We start from the raw sequence: 20,421 nt of genomic DNA, 5'->3' as shown, positions 1-20,421 counted from the left end.
GTTGAAATCTTAACCCCCGTTACCTATGAATATGACCTTGTTTTGAAATAGGGTCTTTGAAGATGTTATTAGTTAACATGAGGTCATACTTGAGTAGGGTGAGCTCTAATCCAGTAAAGACTGGTGTCCTTATAAAAAAAGCATAAGAGATATACAGAGGGACAGAGGGAAGATGGCCATGTGAAGGTGGAGGCAGAGATTGGAGTGATGTATCTCTAAGTCTGGGAACACAAAGGATTGCTAGGAACCAACAGAAGCTGGTAAGAGGCAAGGGAAGGTCCTCCTCTAGAGCCTTCAGAGAGACCATGGCCCTGCTTATACCTTAATTTCAGACTTCTAGACTCCAGAACTGTGAAAGAATAAATTTCTATTGTTTAAGCCACTCAGTTTGTGGTACTTTATTATGGCAGCTGTAGGAAACTAATACACCATCAACAGATGAATAGGTAAGTTGTGGTATATCCATACAGTGGAATATTGCTCAACAACAAAATGGGGTAAATTGTTGATAAACACAATATGATTGAACCTCAAAATAATTATGCTGAGGGAGAGGATTCAGACTTTGGTATTGAAAGAGTGGGGTGCACTCTAACAAATATGTACAATGTGGAAGTGGTTTTGGAATTGGCTAATGGGTAGAGGCTGGATGAGTTTTAAGGTGTAAAGTGGGGCCTGGTGGCACGGTGATTAAGTATTCGGCTACTAACCAAAAGGTTGGCAGTTCAAATCCACCAGCCACTCCTTGGAAACTCCATGGGGCAGTTCTACTGTCCTGTAGGGTCGCTATGAGTCAGAATTGTCTCAATGGCAAAGGGTTTGGCTTCATAGTAAAAGCCTAGATTACCTTGAAGAGACTGTTGGTGGAACTATGGACATCAAAGGCAATTTCAGTGAGGACTCAGAAGGAAGTGAGGAAAGCTGTAACACCAGAAGCAGAGGGCGAGAAGCAATGGCAGAGAAACAGTGACAGCAGAACCAGGAGACTGATGCAAGACTGTGCAGGAGCTAGGCCTGCCAATCCACGGAGCGAGAGAGCTGAGTGCCTTCAGCCCTGGAGGCCAAGGAATCAGGAAGCAGAAGCTGAAGAGACAAAGTGCATGGGAAGCAGAGCTGCCTCAGTCTCAGATGATAGGGCCACGACCTCTGGGGTCTGAAAGGGTGGGGCCATGGCCTCTAGGGTTTCAAAGGGTGGAGCCATAGCCTCCTGTGTTTCAAAGAGTCAGATCTTCACCAACTTGGTTTTAGAGTGTGGGGCTGCCATTCACGAGTGCCGTGGGGATGCGGCCACCACTCAAAGCTGAGGGGGCAGGGCTGCCATGTCCCAGGGGCAGAAGAACAGGGCTGCCAGGGCCGAGGGGGTGGGGTCGCCATTCAGTTGGACTAGAAGAATGGGGCCACCCAAAGCTGAGGGAGCAGAGTTGCCTTCCCAGTGGCCCCGAAAGGTGGAGCTGAAGCCCAGGACCAAGGGGCCTCCACCCAGAATCCAGAAGGTGTCAGCAATACCCAGAGTCTGAAGGGCAGGGCCGTTGCCTAGATGGTCTCAGAGAGCAGAGGATTATTTTCGAGCGTTGAGAGCTAATGCAGATTTTCTGCTGAGTTTTTTAATTGCTTGGTGCCCATTGTTTCTTCTTCCCCCCAATTTCTCCCATTTGTAGTGGAAATGTCTACCTTGTGCCTGTTCCATCATTGTACTTTAGAAGCAGACAACTTGTATTCTAGATTTCACAGGTTCTCAGGTGAAGAGAAATTTTGTCCCAGTATGGAATTTGGACTTGGAGTTGATTTGGGATGATATGATGGGGTGAAAGTGTTTTACATGTGGCAAGAACATGAATTTTGCGGGGCCAAAGGATAGAATGTCATGGATGGAATTATGTCTCCCCCAAAATCTGTCAATTTGGCTAGGCCATGATTCCTAGTATTGTGTGGTTGTCCTCCATTTTGTGATCCGATGTAATTGACCTCTGTGTTGTAAATCCTAATATCTCCCTGTAGTTAATGAGGCAAGATTAGGTTATGTTAAAGAAGATTAGGCTGGGATGTGACACCCTTACTCACTTCACAGTCCTTATCAGATGTGAGGGGAGTTTCCCTTGGATGTGGCACATATCACCTTTTATCTTACAAGAGATAAAAGGAGAGAGAAGCTGGCAGAAAGGAAGGAATCTCATGCCACCAAGAAAGAAGAGCTGAGAGCAGAGCTTGTCCTTTGAACCGGGGATCCCTTCTCTGAGAACGTCATAGACCCAGGGGAGGATCGATGCCAAGACACATGGAGATCTCCAAGAGACGCCAGGCCCACAGATGTTGAAAGGAGACAAGGACCTTCCCCCAGAGCTGACAACGAGAGAAAGCCTTCCCCTAGATATGGTGCCCTTAATTCAGACTTAATTTAGCCTCCTGAACTGTGATAGAATAAATTTCTGTTTGTTAAAGACATCCACTTGTGGTATTTCTGTTAACAGCAGGGCCAGATAACTAAGATCAAATCATTTTCTAGAAGGGTATAAACTTCTAGAAAATGCAAACTATAGCAACAGAAAGCAGATCAGTGTTAGCTTGGTGGGGGACCTCAGAGAGGTAGGGAAGGAAGATTACAAAGGGGCAGGAGAAAACCTGTGGATGATTGTCGTTGTTGGGTGCTGTCGAGTCTGCTGGGACGCATGGTGAGCCTATGAACAACACAGCGGAACGCTGCCCAGTCCTGTGACATTCTCACAATGGCAGGTCTATTTTGAGCCCATTGTTGCAGCTGCCGTGTCAGTCCATCTCATTGAGGCTCTCCCTCTTTTTCACTGACCCTCTACTTTACCTAGCATGATGTCTTTCTCCAAGGGCTGGTCCCTGCCAATAACATGTCCGCCAAGGACTGGTCCCTGCCAATAACACGTCCGAAGTGTGTGAGGTGAAGTCTTGCCATTTTGGCTTCTAAGGAGCATTCTGGCCATACTTCCTCCAAGATTTGTTTGTTCTTTTGGCAGTCCATGGCATATTCAATATTCTTTGCGAACACCATAATTCAAATGTGTCAGTTCTGCTTCGGTCTTCCTTATTCATTGTCCAGCTTTCATGTGTATTTGAGGTGATTGAAAATACCATGGCTTTGGTCAGGTGCACCTTAGTCATCAAAGTGATATCTTTGCTTTTTAAAATCTTGAAGAGGTCTTTTGCAGGAGATTTGTCCAGTGTAATACATTGTTTGATTTCTTGACTGCTGTTTCCGTAAGCATTGATGGTTGAGCCAAGTAAAGTGAAATCCTTGACGACTTCATTATTTTTCCATTTATCATGATGTTGGTTATTGGTTCAGTGGTTAAGGTTTTTGTTTTCTTTATATTGAGGTGCAATCCATACTGAAGGCTGTAGTCTTTGATCTTCATTAGTAATTGCTTCAAGTCTTCTTCACTTTTCAGTAAGCAAGGTTGTGTCATCTGCATAATGCAGGTTGTTAATGAGTCTTCCTCCAATCCTGATGCTGCATTTTTCTTCATATAGTCCAGGTTCTCAGATTTTTTGCTCAGCGTAGAGTTTGAATAAGTATGGTGAAAAGATACAACCCTGACGCTCACTGTTTTTGACCTTAAATTACGTAGTATCCTCTGTTCTGTTCGAAGGACTGCCTCTTGATCTGTGTACAGGTTCTGCATGAGCACAATTAAGTGTTCTACAATTGCCATTCTTTTCAGTGTTATCCATAATTTGTTTGTGGATGATTAATGCGTTCATTATCTTGATATGGTGATGGTTTCATAAGTGCAGCCATATGTCCGATTCTGTATATGTGCAGTTTATTGTATGTCAGATACACCTTAATAAAGCTGTAAATAAAAAAGGTATCCCACTCACTTCAGTGTGGTTCTCTTCCCTAAGGAAGTTGTTTCCTCTGTTTTGCTCTCTCTTCAGTCGGTTTTATATGTATCTCCACTAAAGCATTTATCTCATCATAATGTGTTTATAGGCTGATCTATCTTCTCTCTGTCACCAGGGAAGACAACTAGGCTTCACTTGGAGCCCTTCTCAGTGCGGCAGAATGGGAGCCGGGCAGGATGGATTCTTGGCCTAGCTCTCTAAGTAAACAGTAGGAGAGCTTCTTGGGGTTTCAGTTTTCTTTACTGCCTGTTGGAGGGTTAATGTCTGTCTATCCCTTCATGAGTATTTTTGAACCCCTGCCACATGCCAGTCACTATCTTAGGCATTAGCATCACAATGAAGAAAAGAAGCTGTTGTCCTTGCCCTCATGGGACCTATTATTAAGTATGTATTAAGAACCTATTATGTGCTGGGCACTGTTGTAAGTTTGGCCTGTCTTCAGGCCAGTGTCTTAATCTCAAGGAATTTATGAACTGGTAGGGAAAAAAGGGAGTGCTTGGGGAGTGCAAACAGTTGATGTACTCTGCTGCTAACTGAAAGGTTGGTGGTTCAAGTCTATCAAGATGCACCTCAGAAGACCCAGTTGTCTCCCTTTGAAAAATCAGCCATTGCAAATTCATGGAGCATGGTTGCACTCTGATACACGCGGGGTCACCAAGAGTCGGAATCAGCTGGATAGCAGCTGGTTTAGGGACTAAACAAAAAAAAGTAAAGAAACAAAACTATAGTTGTAAAGAAACAAAACTATAGTTGTAAAAAAATGTTAGGAAGGAAATAAGTAAGACTGTCAGAGGAGAGTACCTTTAGGCAGGGTTGTTAGGGAGGCCTGTCTGTGGAGGTGAGACTTGAGCTGAGATGGAAAGGAAGGAAGGAAGGAAGGAAAAGGTGCCCTCCTCTGTCTCTGCTCAGCGTCTGTTCACGTGACCTGCTTTCTTCCATTGTAGGCACTCCCAGTGGTACCAGCTTCTTGGCGGCTGTCTCTTTGCCATCTCAGCCCTTTCTTCAGGTTATTTTACTGTCTAACTTAAAAAAAACCAAAACCAAAACCATTGCTGTCAAGTTGATTCCGACTCATAGCGACACTATAAGACAGAGTAGAACTGCCCCATAGAGTTTCCAAGGAGCGCTTGGTGGATTCGAACTGCCGACTTTTTGGTTAGCAGCCGTAGCACTTAACCGCTACGCCACCAGGGTTTCCAGTCTCAGGGCATATAAATGGCAGTAAATTAAATGATAGCACAATGGCTTAGTGCTCAGCTGCTAACCACAATGTCAGCAGTTCAAACCTACCAATCTGCTCTGCGGGAGAAAATGGAAGGAAATACCTGGAGATCTGCTCCTGTAAAGATTACAGTCTTGGAAACCCTATAGGGCGGTTCTACTCTGTCCTGTAGGATCACTACGAGTTGGAATCAACTTGATGGCATACAACACAACAACAAGAATAACAAGTCTCTTCTAATGATTTAATTAGTATTTCTTTGGCCCGAGATGCACAGGTGAGTGAGAAGCAAGCCGGAAAAAATGAAGCACGTGTGCTCGAGTTAGCCCAAGCCAGAGGCTGCACATTGGTGTTTGACGCGAATCCTCCTCCAGACAGGTGTCCTTTGACCTACAGTGTAGTAAAAGTCAGGCAGTTTCCCAGAAAACCCCAGACTCTTAGCATTTCCATTTAAATGTTTAGGTGTGGCCGTGCCGGAGCCCCACTTTGTAGGACCATAATCGAACTGAATGGCAATCCCCTTTTAATGGGATGGTGCTCCCTGGATCTCATGGCGCCCTCTTGTTTGACAGCATCACTCAGTGTTATCTGTTGGGCCTCTTTAGGCATGGGACTTCGGAGGACTAAGAGTCATTTCTGGGGGTTTTTGTATTGAAACACCTGTGCCTGGGAGCAGCCTGCAGGGGGCCCCATCCGCGTGCTCCGGGCTGGGTGATTGAGATGCACCATGAGGGTAGATGGAGAGCCACTCTCCTAAGACCATAGCTCTGACTTTAAACGTCCTTTACAGCGAATTCACCACTGGAGCAGGTAGTCTCCCGGGTGGGGACTTGTCCTGGTATCTGCTTCTTCCCCAGTTCCTGGAATTTCAGTAGTAAACATTCTAAAAGCTGTGGCATAAATGAATAAGTTATATTTTAATTTGGTATGTGTTTGACTTCTGAAAGGCAAATATACTTATGAAAAACACATTTCCTAATTCAGTTATGTGGGGTTTTTAGTCTTCTTTAATAAAATGTAAAAAGGAATATAGTGAAAGTTCCCCCTCCAAATCCTATTCCCTATCTGACCAGGGCGCTGTTCCCCCACCTCAACTTCCCTCCCCAGAGACACACATGTGACCACCGTCATTTGTTTTTTGGTATATTCCCAGAGTATCCTTACATATGTACGATCAAATACAAATATATATTCTTATTTTCCCCCTTTTTACTCGAAAAGTGGCTTGCTAAAAATAATATTCTGCCTTATGCTTTCTTTACCCTTAACACATCCTTGAGGATCTTACCATATTAGTAATTGGAGAGCCTTAGAAAGCACCACTCTTTTTTTTTTATTTATTTAAATACTTAACAAAAAATGTCTTTCATTGTTTGGGTGTATTGTAATTTATTTAACAAGTACCCTATCGATGGACACTCGAATTTTTCTAAGCATTTGCTATTAACGGTGCTGCATTTAGTATCCTTGTATGTATGTAATTTTATACACACACAAATGTGCGAAGTACATTGATAATTTCCCCAAGTGGAATTGAAGGGTATATGCATATGTAATTTTGATATATATTACCAGTTGTCCTCTGTAGGGGTTGTACCATCAGATGATACTAGTTAAAACTAATACTGGTATTTGGTATTTTTTAAATACCAAATTTTTAAAAAGAATATTCACTCTGCTTTTGGTTTTTGTTGTTCTTAGCTGAGTAATTACTCAGAGGAGTTATATTGTAGGTTATCTGAATTTAGGTAAGAGTACTAAAGTTGTTCTAGATCATTGGTTCCTACTACTGGTCAAAGACCCTCAAGGAGTTCTTAAATTCATATCTTAAACAAACATTAACTGCAGTAAAACCTGCGAAAGCTGGAACCTGTATAAGTTGGAAACCTACGAGAGAAGAAAAACTCAAATATTTTCCACTAATAGAGAATGGTAGAAAAGTGGTAGACTGCACCCTGCCAAAGGTGGAAAACTTGCAAAACCCGGAAAAACAAGATAGTCCCATCAAGTAGTTTTGGCTCTCACAGGTTTCACTGTATATACAAAATAAATACATCTCACATGTGTATACAGTATATTTCAAAAGTACATAGATGCTATTGTATTTAATAAAATGCCAGTGTATTTAATAGTGTTATTGAATTCCTAGTTCATCTGATCACAGCTAGTGACAGCTCAACGTCTTATAAACAGTTCCATTGACTTAGATGATCTTTGGATTTTGATGGTATGATAGTGTCATTTTGTGTTCTGTTAGTTTTTTTTTAAGTAATTTAGTTCATCAGTATAGGAGAGCAGAACCAAAAAGCTATATATATACTATGAGTATGTATTTGTGTATTTTATAATAAAAATAATGTTTCTGTTATAGATATCCCTTTAAGGACCAGCCTGCCATCACCATTCAGAAATTATAAATATGGTAACTAATTTTTCTTATTCTTTTAAAACATATATTAATGTAATTTTACGTTAGTTTTATGTTGATATGAATTGGAATTTGAATTTCAAAAGTGACTTTATACCTGAAAATAAAAACCAGTTTGGAAGTTTACTTAGAAATATAGTAATCCTAGTATATTGTTAAAGTAAGTTGGAATAGTGTAAGAAAGTGGCATTTTGTGAGGAATCATGTATTTGGCAAAACTATGTCTAAAATGAGGAGTCTTTGGCTGATACAAATGGTTAGTCTGCTTGGCTAATAACGGAAAGGTTGGTGGTTCAAGTTCACCCAGAGGCTTTTTGGAAGAAAGGCCTGGCGATCTATATCTGAAAAAGCAGCCCTAGAAAACAATATGGGGCACAGCTCTACTCTGTTGTACACGGGATCACCATGAGTCAGAATCGACTCAATGGCAGCCAGCCATTTTTTTTTTTTAAATGTGTAAAACAAGTTTCTTTGCCAGATTATCAGAAAAGGAGAAACAAAGACTAAGAATTAAAAGAAGAGATTTAGCATTTTAAATGGCAAGAACTTGATCATTTTGTATGCTAGTTTTATATGTTGTAATTGGCAATTTGAAAGAGTAGGAGCAGGCATGGAACGGGGTTTCATCATTCAGTCTAAAGAAGGTATGGTTAACTAACGGCGGCATCCTGACACATCCTAAACTTTGAATTCGAAAGTTCACTTCAAAGTTATGATGCACCTAATAAATATTTCTGTTCATTGGTGCTGGCATTTAAAATATAAATATTTTATTACTTTAAATCACTTTTTTTGGACTGGCTTTTAATTCTGCTCTCATTTGGTAGAGCGACTCATGACCCAGAGTACTTTGAAATCACAGTCTTCACCGTGCGTGTGCATTTTAATATCCAAGCTAATCATGAGGTCACAGGGGATACTCAAGCAGAAGCTGAAGGCACTGAACGGAAAGTAGTTTGATTTATTGGACTTAAAGAATTTACATACTAAATATGGAATAAGAGAAAAGAGTAAAAAGCATGTAAGGTAAATATGAAACTGCTAAATTGTGGTTTTCATGGCTTTCTAAGTATAATGCTTTAAAATAGAATTTTAAACTTAAATCAACCCACAGATGCCATTTCAAATTAGGATTACATACAGTTTCCATTTCTGCATGGTGTATATGTGTGTGTAACATACAACCTATGTTCCATGTAGGTTTCCTTTGCCGTAGAGTCGATTCCAACTCATAGCGACCCTATAGGACAGAGTAGAGCTGCCCCATAGAATTTCCAAGGAGAAGTTCTTGGATTCAAACTGCTGACCTTTTGGTGAGCAGCTGAGCTCTTAACCACTACACCACCAGGGCTCCTCTCCGTGTAGGTTACACACACACAAACTTGTGTCCATGTAGCTTAGTTCGAAAGATAAAGTTTAGGTAATGAAAGCAACAGAATAGCTGAGTTGAGTCTCTAGGTGGCACAAAAATTTGAGCACTCAACTACTGGCTGGAAGATTGGCAGTTTGAACCCACTCAGAGGTGCCTGCGAAGAATGGCCTGCCGATCTGCTTTGGAAAGGTCACAGACCTGAAAACCTACAAAGTGCAGCTCTACTCTGCACACACGGGGTTGCCATGGGTTGGCATCATCTCAGTGGCCATGCAGCTCTACTCTGCACACACGGGGTTGCCATGGGTTGGCATCATCTCAGTGGCCATGCAGCTCTACTCTGCACACACGGGGTTGCCATGGGTTGGCATCATCTCAGTGGCCATGCAGCTCTACTCTGCACACACGGGGTTGCCATGGGTTGGCATCATCTCAGTGGCCATGCAGCTCTACTCTGCACACATGGGTTGCCATGGGTTGGAATCATCTCAGTGGCCATTGGTTTGGTTTTTTGTTAAGCATCAAATATACCCTTTATATTCTTTCACTTTAACACCATTTTGTCCTAGTATTTCTGTACAATTCAAATAAAATGAGTACATTTATCTGTGAAGAAATTATAGAGCCACTAGAGTTTTGATAGACTTCAAATGGCTCTTTGTCTATGTTTGGCTTTTTAACTATCTGCTGCTTTGCACTGAACAAGACAGGCCAAATTGTTACTTTTTTCATCTGTCCTTGTTTAGTATTGCTACATGCTCTGTGGGAACAGGCCATTGCACTGGGTGATCGGAGTGGAAAGAACATAGAGTCAAATTTCAGGTTTGCACTTATTCTCCTTGGTAAAGGTCAGGATCTTTCTCGGCCACCAAGAGTCTGGGATTTTTCTCCTCCCATTTATTTGGCATCTACATCTATGTTTTAAAAAAAATTATTTATTTTGTTATTGAGAATGTATACAGCAAAATATATACTGATTCCACTGTTCCTACGTGTCCAGTTCAGTAACATTGATTATATTCTTCGAGGTGTGCAGTCATTCTCACCCTCCGTTTCTGAGTTGTTCTTCCCCCATTAACATAAACTCACAGCCCCCTAACTTTCCATGTTGTCCCTTTGATGCCATATAGATAGATCTTAAAAGGGCACAATGCTCAAGGCAGACACTCTTTACTAGTTAACCTAAACTGTGGTTTGTTTTGTTTTTAATTGTGCTTTAGGTAAAAGTCCACAGCTCAAGTTAATTTCTCATATAAAAATTTATACCCATATTGTCATGTGACATTAGTTGCAATCCCTATAATGTGACAGCACACTCCATCTTTCCACCCCAGGTTTCCCGTGTCCATTCAACCAGCTCCTGCCCCTTCCTGCCTTCTCATCTCGCCTCCAGACAGGAGCCGCACATTTGGTCTCTTGTATCTGCTTGAACTAAGAAGCACACTCTTCACGAGTACTATTTTATGTCATACGGTCCAGTCTAATCTTTGTCTGAAGTATTGACTTCAGGAATGGTTTTAGTTGTGGGTTAATAGAGGGTCTGGGGGCCATGGCTTTGAGGGTTCCCCCAGTGTCAGTGAGACCATTGAGTCTGGTCTTTTTACTTGAATTTGAGTTCTGCTCTGCGCTTTTCTCCTGCTCCATCAAGAGCTCTCTTTTGTGTTCCCTGTCAGGGTGGTCACTGGTGGTAAGTTGTTTGATTTTAGGAAGACTTCAGGGGATATTTTTGCTGCAGAAAGTCTGGAGTGCATGAGAATTTGAAATTCCGTTCTGCATTTTCCCCTTTTTGATCAGGAGTCTTCTATAGAATCTTTGATCAAACCAGTAATGGTAGCGGGTACCATCCAGTTCTTCTGGTCTCATGGCAGAGGCGGCAGTTATTCATGGTGGCATACGTCTGTTACTGATTTACTACTCCTGATTGTTGGCTTCCCTGACTAGACTGTGAGTTCTGAAAGCACAAGAGACATGCCTCCCATTTAAATCCTTACTGTCTAGAGGTACACGTGTGCAATAAATGTTGGTTGGTTGCAAAGCACAGTTGCTAATCCCTGTGTTTCATAGGGTTGTGTGAGATTAGATTACACTTTGCCTGTGCAAGCATGTTAAGTGTCCCACAAGTATCATATATTGTTTTTTATTTTATTTTTTTGATTTTATTGTGTTTTAGGTAAAACTTTATAGCACAAATTCGTTTCTCATTAAAAAATTTATACACAAATTATTTTGTGACGTTGGTTGCAATCCCCACAATGTGTCAGCACTCTCCCCCTTTCCACCCTGGGTTCTCCGTGTCCATTTGTACAGTTTTCCTGTCCCTTCTTGCCTTTTCATCTTTGCTTTTGGGGAAGAGTTACCCGCTTGGTCTCATATACTTGATTGCACTGGGAATCATGTTCCTCATGTATTTTATTGTTTGTTTTGTAGGCCTATCTAATCTTTGGCTGAAAGGTGGACTTCTAGAGTGGCTTCAGTTCTGAGTTAGAAGAGTATCTGGGGGCCACAGTCTCAGGGGTTCCTCCAGTCTCTGTCAGACCAGTAAGTCTGGTCTTTTTTGTGAATTTGAATATTGTGCCACATTTCTCTCCCTGTCGGGGACTCTCTATTGTAATCCCTGTCAGAGTAGCTGGTCGTTCTTTGGGCTCAGACCGGCAGAGGCTGTGGTTCATGTGGCCCATCAGTCCTTTGGATTAATATCTTCCTTGTGTCTTTGGGTTTCCTTATTGTGCTTTGTTCCAGACGGGGTGGCATCAGTAGATGTATCTTAGATGGCTGCTCACAAGCTTTTAAGAGCCCAGACACTATTCCCCAAAGTAGGATGCAGAACATTTTCTTTATGAACTATGTTACACCAGTTGACCTAGATGTCCCCTGAGACCATGGTCCCCTGCCCTTGGTCCCAGTTACCCGGCCTCTCAATGTGTTTGGTTGTGTCTAGGGGGCTTCTCTCCTGGTAGTGTAGTGGTTAAGTGCCACGGCTGCTAACCAAGAGGCTGGCAGTTCAAATCCGCCAGGTGCTCCTTGGAAACTATGGGGCAGTTCTACTGTCCTATAGGGTTGCTAAGAGTCAGAATCGACTCGACGGCAGTGGGTTTAGGGGGCTTCTCTGACTTTGCTGTGGTCAATTTGTTCTGCCTTCCCTTATATTGTGTGTTCTTTCCCTTCACTAAAGTGACACTCGTCTACTATCTAGTTAGTGATATCCCCTCCCCATCCCTCTACTCCCTTGAAACCATCAAAGTTTGTTTGTTTTAAACTTGTTAGAAGACACATTTTCTTTTCTTTTTTCAAGTTACAAAAATACGAGTGTGTTAAAAATACAGTAGAGTCCACATAAGAACAGTTCCTGCCAACCGAAGTTATACAGAATTGGGAAGAAGCATTCATATGCAAGTCTTAAAAGTGACACTGTTGGTTCATTTCAGTTATGGCTAGTTATATGCAGTTGCTGTTTGAGACTGTTCTCCTTCACGGGACGGGTAGTGTTTGGGCATTTAAGTTGTCGCTAAAGCTGTGGTTGTAAAAAGCCAGGTTCAAATACTAAGCTCATTTTGAGCAGAAAGTAACGTGTAAGAAGGCATGGATAATCTCTAACCTTCAGCCCCAGCCCCTCATTTTATTAATGGAGCAGAAATGTAGTGTGCGGTCTGAGGCAAACGAATCACAGGTTTTAAAATTAAGTGAGGAGAAACATTAATTTTGAGTTGCAATGTAGAAACAAAACTGGCACACACGGCTCAAAAACATTTTTTAAAAAATTAAAAAAATGGAAAAGACATTTAAAGTTTAAACAGAAACCAAAGCTAGTTTTCTTTCTCTTTAGAAGTTGAAACATCAAATTAATCAATTTGTTGTTTTGAAGTTTGTGGGTTTATAAATATCTAATGTTCTTCATTTTCGCTTAAAAAAGTCAGAGTTAGCTACATAACAGAAACAGAATATTTTAAAACAGATCTTATTGTTTAGTGCCATATGGAAGAATAAATCATAAAAAAAACTTTCAATTTCAAATAATCCAAAAATGATGCAGTTGACAGTGTGAAATGCAGGGGTAAGATCACTTACCTTGTGGGGCGTTAATACGTAGTAGAGTCTTGGCCTGACGTTCACATGGAAGAGATGTGTCCCATTACCAAGGCAATGGCTTTGTTTCCACCTTTCCTGTTGACTCCAGCTGCCAGGATTAGGTTTATTGCTGACATTTTACCCTCCTAAGTTCTTGAATAAATTGAGACCTGTATTGGTGACAAGTATGAGGTAAACTGAAAAACTGTAAAAAATCATGTTTAGAACCTGTGTGACACTCATGACCATTTGGCAAGGATACCGATTACCTTAGTGATTTAAATCCTAAAAATGAGACTTAACACATTTTCAACAGGTAGAAAACAAGTACCCAAAATTTAGCATGTGGCCATCCCTCCTTCGTTTTGCCTCTAACCTTAGATCTTGACATTTCTAATTCTTCATTCTCACATTGGAAACCCTGGTGGTGCAGTGGTTAAGAGCTATGGCTACTAACCAAAAAGTCAGGAGTTTGAATCCACCAGGCACTCCTTGGAAACTCTATGGAGCAGTTCTACTCTGTCCTATAGGGTCGCTGTGAGTCAGAATTGACTCGACGGCAGTGGGTTTGGTGTTCTCACATTAAAGCTTTTAGGCCTGCTGCCACTCATCACCCAAAGTTACAGGCCTGGAAAACCAAACCAAAACCAAGCCCATTGCCTTCAAGTCAATTCTGACTCATAGCAACCCTATAGGACAGAAAAGAACTGCCCCATAGGGTTTCTAAGGAGCAGCTGGTGGATTCGAACTGCTGACCTTTTGGTTAGCAGTCGACCTTTTAACCACTGTGTCCCCAGGACTCCTGGAGCTGTCGAGAAAAATATTCCTAAGAAGCTTTGCTTTTACGCCACCAAATGTACCCAGTACTCAGGTATCAACTGAGAACATTATGTATCTGTCTAGTCTAGTAATTCATTTCATAAAAAAAAAAAAAGCCAACGTAAAACACATTATTTAACATGTTTAAAAGACTATTGAACATCTCTACATGCAATTCCAGCATGTCAGAGTAGTTATGCAAAATGTAAATCAGTGATGTTTTTGTGGAGCTGATATAAAAAAGCCGTATATTAAAACTGCATTCCCAGCGTTTTCTGAAATAAGTGTATATTTTACTACAAAATCAAGCTAATAAGCGAAAAACCCCACTTCCTCCCAGAGAGCTATATTGTGCTGATAACCCACAGATAGTATTATGAAAGGATTTCGTTTTTGCAATGGGCTGAATTCACAGTGAATGTTAGTAGAGAGACCATTTGTTAATATTGCTATCAGAATGTCAGTAGTGGCATTCTCTATGTAAGGCATGTAAGAAACTAGCATTAACGCTCTTACGGGCAGCATTCCAAACTGGCAGCTGCTAGAAAAGGTGTTGCCAGGAATCAAAACAATGTTGAAGAAGTCTAGTTTTAGCACATACTTTTTTTTAGCTTGTAGTACTTCTAGAATGAAATGAATTAATTCACATAAATTTCTGTTGCTGGAATTAAGGGACTGAGGGAGAATGGACCTTCGCCCCCTCTCACTCGTAGCCCAGTCCTGAAAACGGAAGCAGTCACTTGCAGCCTTCCACATGGTATTGTTAGGAGCAGACTGAGCAGTCAGCAGGAAGCTGGGGCTGAAGCAGTGCTGTTTGTCCCCATCACACTTCCCGTACTGGTCACAACAGGAACTGTGGTCTGGGACAGGGTAGCTTGCTCATGAGCTGGTTGGCAATCTAACAGATTGATCTGGAACTCACTAGAAGGCTACATTTCAAAAAAATGAGGGTATCCAGCCCAGTGGCAACATTCCCATTCTATATTAAAGTGGCCTTGTCCACATCTAGCCTGGTTAGTGCCCGCCTCCTGTTGCCCCTTGTCTCACAGTAAATGTTGACAGATTCCTCAGCAGCTCTACATGCCTGGTCTACTTAAGTCTTAATTAAAATGCATGAACAGATTCCAATGCCTGTCTCTGGCTAGCCACCTCCACAGGCCAAAGTTTGTGTTTTTCTGTGTGTAAACCTTTTCTTGGGATTTTATAATGGTGGTCTTGTACAGTATTCATCCTTTTGTGATTGACTTATTTCTCTCAGCGTGATGCCCTCCAGATTCATCCATGTTGTGAGATCTTTCATAGATTCCTCATTATGCTTTATCGTTGCATACTGTTCCGTTGTGTGTATGTACCATACTTTGTTTATCTGTCCATCTAGTGATGGACTGTTGTTTTTATTTTTATGAGGGTGGTTTCCTCAAGAAATTTGCTCTGAGGAAACGATACCAACAAATGTTGTTTCTGTTCATTATGAAGTTTTTTTTTTTTTTTTAAATAAGAACCAGTGAAGGAAATTATTCAAAACAAGAAGGAACAGTAATACAACATCTTTCGTTAGCTCGTCATTTCTTTTTTCTTACCCTCTTCCCAGATCTCACTGATTGCTGTTGGAAGGAAAAGCCTGCTGAAAATTTCTGTTCACAGACTTTTTTTTTTCTGCTAAAAAAAATGTGGCCTTCTTATTGTGTTATTGGAGAACATATTAGAGCAAAGATGTTTCATTTCCAATTTAAAGGCTCATTAGCAAAATATACAAAACATGATTCATATTTAGTAAGGCCAAACTACAGTTTTACAGGTTAATTCTAACAGATTTAAACTTTTTATTAAAAAATTGCTCTTGGCTTCTCTAACTTGGCTCGAATGATAAGTTGATATATATTTCTAGTAAGAAAAAGTGTAATAGGTAATTCAGAATAATAGGTAATCCAAAAGTCATATTTGTTTACTCTCTTGCATATATTGTAAGCTTACTTTTTAGCGATTATGGTATATTTACATCATTCCTGATATACATATTTTACTTAGGTTTGATTTATCTTTATTTCTTAAGGATACAGAGTTATAGTTTTAGGATTATGCTGACCTTGTAATACAAATTGCAGTAGATAATTGAAAGTTGACAATTTAAAATAATGAATATCTCTGAGTGCTGTTTCTTAACTGGTTAAGTACTCTGTTCTTCAGTCTTGTTTGAAATTGGTTAAATCAAGATCAGTTTTCTAAATAGACCCTTTCATCGCATATCACTGTTCGAATTCCTGCTACAGCGTGATTAATAAAAATGAATTTTGGTTTAAGATTTTATTCAGATATAATGCTAAAGACATTGTAATCAAAATATGTTAGTTAAATGGTTAAATAAGATTGAGTGAAGATATGGAAACTTTCTGAATTGAAGCCTGTTGAATGCTTTGTTATATAATTAAACACCCACTGTTGCAGAGTTACAGTTTTTCACAAGTGTGGAGAAATTACTTACCGGAAAAGCACAATGTAGCCTGACTTCGTGATAAACAGATTAAGGAACGAAGGAGGGATTGAATAAAGCAGATTAGATTTTGTGAGTCTGTAACATGTGAAAACCAGGAGGTAGATACTGGTATTTGGGCATTACCACTTTTTTACCCAGATCACCAATGGCCCCTGATAGTGTTTGAATTCCAAGAGTGGTAAACCTGTTTTAGAATGATCATTTGGCTTCCTGTCACTGTATCTATTCTGAGTGGTTAGCAGATTTTTTAAAACTGCTTTTGTTAATGTCCGTATTAAGACAAGCATTTTTTGTTATTTGCTAATCCTGGCCTTTAGTGACCCCCCCTCCAAAAAAAAAAAACCCCAAATAGAGTAATATGGTTCGCTTGGCTTCTATTCAAAGGGAAAATGTGCTCAATTGATTTAAGATTATGGCAGTTGTGAGTGTGTCAAAGTCGAAGGCTTTAAAATACCTTTGTACTGTGATCTTTAATTTTAATGTTTTGCAAAAGTAATTTTTCTTTTACTGTATTCTAGGCAAGGATGCAAATTTCTCAATTTTATAGCCTCCCCTCCCCACCAAAAAAAGACGAAAAAATTCACGTAAGGATTTGAAATGAAGCTTCAGAATAACTGTAAAAAGACAACTTGTTTTTCCTTTTCAGATAAACTGAAGATAATTCATCAAGCCCACAAATCAAAGGTACGTTTAATATGCACTTTATTTGACACGTGGCAAGTAATCAAGCTGGTTGAATTTGTGAATAAGTGAATGAATACATATATGTCTAAAATGTTTTCTGATATGACAGCATTTTTTTTTTTTAATTTTGCAGGTGCCCTTTTTACAACTTTAGTTTTCCACTGAAGAAAAAAAAACTAAGTCATTCTGTATTAATAGTAGATTCTTTTAAAAAAAGCTTTATGATTTTTTAAATGCGTGCAATATGTTACATATCAAGGAAATATTTAACATAAAATAAACATAAAACCTGCTGTAGAAAATGTAAGCTTACATATAAAGGAAGTGTTTATTAATGTCCACTCAGTCTATTTGGTTGTCCTCATCCTGTGTGAGAAAAAGGACAGAAGCAGATAAAAAATAATATGCTTGTTCTGACTTGAATCTTGCTGTGTGCTGCTGGATTCCTTGTGAGACTAGACCTAGGGCTATGCCTTTTTTTTTTTTTCTCCCTTCACAGTTGTCTTAGTCATCTAGTGTTGGTGTAACAGAAATACCACAAGTGGATGGTTTTGTAGAAGAGAAATTTATTCTCTCACAGTTTACTAGGCCACAAGTCCAAATTCAGGGCATCAGCTCCAGGGAAAGGCTTTCTCTTCCGGCTCTGGAGGAAGGTACTTTTTATCAGTCTTCCCTGGTCGAGGAGCTCCTCAGTGCAAGGACCCCAGGTCCAAAGGACACGCTATGCTCCCTGTGCTTCTTTCTTGGTGGTATGAAGTCCCCATGTCTCTCTGTTCGATTCTCTCTCTTATATCTCAAAGCAGATTGGCTCAAGACACAATCTAATCTTGTAGATTAAGTCCCGCCTCATTAATAGAACTGCTGCTAATCCCACCTCATCAACATCATAGAGATAGGATTTATAAGACATAGGAAAATCACATCAGATGACAAAATGGTAGACAATCACACAATACTGGGAATCATGGCCTAGCCACATTGATACACATATTTTGGGGGGACACAATTCAATCCATGACAATAATTTATTCTGTTTTTTGTCATTGTTGAGAATATACACAGCAGAACCGAAACCAAAACCAAACCCAGTGCTGTCGAGTCGATTCCGACTCATAGCGACCCTACAGGACAGAGTAGAACTGCCCCGTAGAGTTTCCAAGGAACACCTGGCGGATTCCAACTGCCAACCTCTCGGTTAACAGCCGTAGCACTTAACCACTATGCCACCAGGGTAGCATATGCCAATTCCACAATTTCTACATGACAATTCAGTGACATTGATTGCATTCTTAAAGGTGTGCAACCCTTCTCACCCTCCTTTTCTGAGTTGTTCCTCCCCTGTTCTCATAAACTCACTGCCCTCTAAGGTTTCTATCTAATCTCTAGAGTTGCTGTTGTCCACTTGATCCCATATAGATAGACGTTAAAAGAGCACAATGCTTAAGGCAGACATTCTTTACTAGTTAAGATAAACTTCTCTTTGGCTTTAAGAAGACTTCGGGGGTTATTTTTGATTTAAAGTTTGAAGATTATCTCAGGGCAGTAGTTTCAGGGGTTCATCCAGCCTCCATGGCTCCAGAAATTCTGGTTTCTATGATAATTTGAAATTCTGTTGCACATTTCCCCCTTTTTGATTAGAATTCTTCTATAGAATCTTTGATCAAAATGTTCAGTAATGGTAGCCGGGCACCATCCAATTCTTTCTGTCTCATGGCAAAGGAAGTAGTTGTTCATGGAGGCAATTAGCCACACATTGCATGTCTTCCACTTATTCCTGACTCTCCTTCCTCTGTTGCTCTAGGCGAATAGAGACCAATTGTTATACCTTGGATGGCTGCTTGCAAACTTTTAAGACCCTAGGCACTATGCACTGAATGAGGAGAAAAAAAGCACTAAACACAATATTAGGCGAATTAACTGGAATGGGCCGTGAAACCATGACCCTAAACCTCCAAACCAAGAAACCAAAACCCATAAGGTGTTTGGGTATACATAAGCAGCCACAGCAACTACTCTTTTTGTTTGTTTGTTTTGCTGTAAATATATCACACAACTTTTGCCAATTCAAGGACTGTGACTTTAAAAAAAAAATTTTTTTTTTTATTGTGCTTTAGGTGGAAGTTTACAGCTCAAGTTAGTTTCTCATACAAAAATTTATACACGTATTATTATGGGACTCTAGTTTTTTCTAGTTGCAATCCCTATAATGTGACAGCACACTCCCCCTTTCCACCCCGGGTTTCCCCTGTCTGTTCAACCACCTTGTATCCCTTTCTGCTTTCTCATCCCACCTCTGGACAGGAGCTTCCCATTTAGTCTCAAAGCACAAAGCACACTCTTCATGAGTATTATTTTATGTTTTATACTGCAGTCTAATCTTTATCTGAAGAGTGGGCTTTGGGAATGGTTTTAGTTCTGGATTAACAGAGAGTCTGGGGAGGGCATGTCTTCTGGGGCTCCTCTAGTCTCAGTCAGGCCATTAAGTCTGGTCTTTTTACTAGAATTTGCGTTCTGCACTGCACTTTTCTCCTGCTCCATCAAGGACTCTCTATTGTGTTCCCTGTCAGGGCAGTCATTGGTGAAAGCTGGGCACCATCTACTTCTTTTGATCTCAGGCTGATGGAGTCTCTGGTTACGTGGCCGTTTTGTTTCTTGGGCTAATGTTTTCCTTGAGTCTGGTGTTCTTCATGCTCCTTTCCTCCAGGTGTGTTGGGACCAACTGATGAATCTTATAAGGCCACTTGCAAGCTTTTAAGACCCCAGACTCTATCACCAAAGTGGGATGTAGTACATTTTCTTAATAAACTTTGTTATGCCACTTGACCTAGATGTCCCTTTAAACCATTGTCCCCAGACACCGCCCCTCGCCGCTACTCTGTCCCTCGAAGTGTTTGGTTATGATCAGGAAACTCCTTAGCTTTTGGTCCAGTTGTGCTGACTTCCCCTGTATTGTGTGTTGTCCTTCCCTTCACCTAAGATAATTCTTGTCTACTGTCTAATTAGTGAATCCCCCTCTCCCCACCCCCATAAGCATCAAAGAATGCTTTCTTCTGTGTTTAAACCTTTTCTTGAGTTCTTGTAATAGTGGTCTCATACAATATTTGTCCATTTGCGACTAATTTCACTCAGCATAATACCTTCCAGATTCATCCATTTTGTGAGATGTTTCTAAGATTTATCATTGTTCTTTATTGTTCTGTAGTGTTCTACTGTTTGAATATACCATAATATGTTTATCCATTTGTCCACTGACGGGCACCTAGGTTGTTTCCATTTTTTGCTATTATGAACAGTGTGCAGTGGACATGGGTGTGCATATATCTATTTGTGTGAAAGCTCTTCTTTCTCTAGGATATATTCCAAGGAGTGGGATTGCTGGATTGTATGGTACTCAATGTTTCTAGCTTTTTAAGGAAGCATCAAATCAATTGCTAAAGTGGTTGTACTATTCTACATTCCCACTA

General features: G+C 40.5%; 1 protein-coding gene and 1 pseudogene across 8 annotated transcripts in view; one reads left to right on the top strand and one right to left on the bottom strand.

The window, feature by feature from the left end:
* C6H2orf76 (chromosome 6 C2orf76 homolog) overlaps positions 1–20,421 on the top strand; it is a 109,024-nt gene that overhangs the window by 61,722 nt on the left and 26,881 nt on the right. For 7 of the 8 annotated variants that reach the window (XR_010322340.1, XM_064287286.1, XM_023556074.2 and 4 more), the window contains exons 3-4: positions 7,467–7,517; positions 16,920–16,957. Coding sequence is in view for 7 of the 8 variants with exons in the window: in XM_064287286.1 (XP_064143356.1) it covers positions 7,467–7,517; positions 16,920–16,957 (89 nt within the window). In the remaining variant the exon portion in view is untranslated. The remainder of the gene's footprint in view (positions 1–7,466; positions 7,518–16,919; positions 16,958–20,421) is intronic. The other variant, XM_064287287.1, reaches the window with a different exon arrangement.
* On the bottom strand, positions 12,682–15,134 carry LOC104846504 (uncharacterized; annotated as a pseudogene).

This window comes from Loxodonta africana, chromosome 6 (genome assembly GCF_030014295.1).
Source record: "Loxodonta africana isolate mLoxAfr1 chromosome 6, mLoxAfr1.hap2, whole genome shotgun sequence".
Classification (NCBI taxonomy): Eukaryota; Metazoa; Chordata; class Mammalia; order Proboscidea; family Elephantidae; genus Loxodonta; species Loxodonta africana.
The sequence above is the reverse complement of the archived record's forward strand: the minus strand, read 5'-3'. Positions and strand labels throughout refer to the sequence as shown.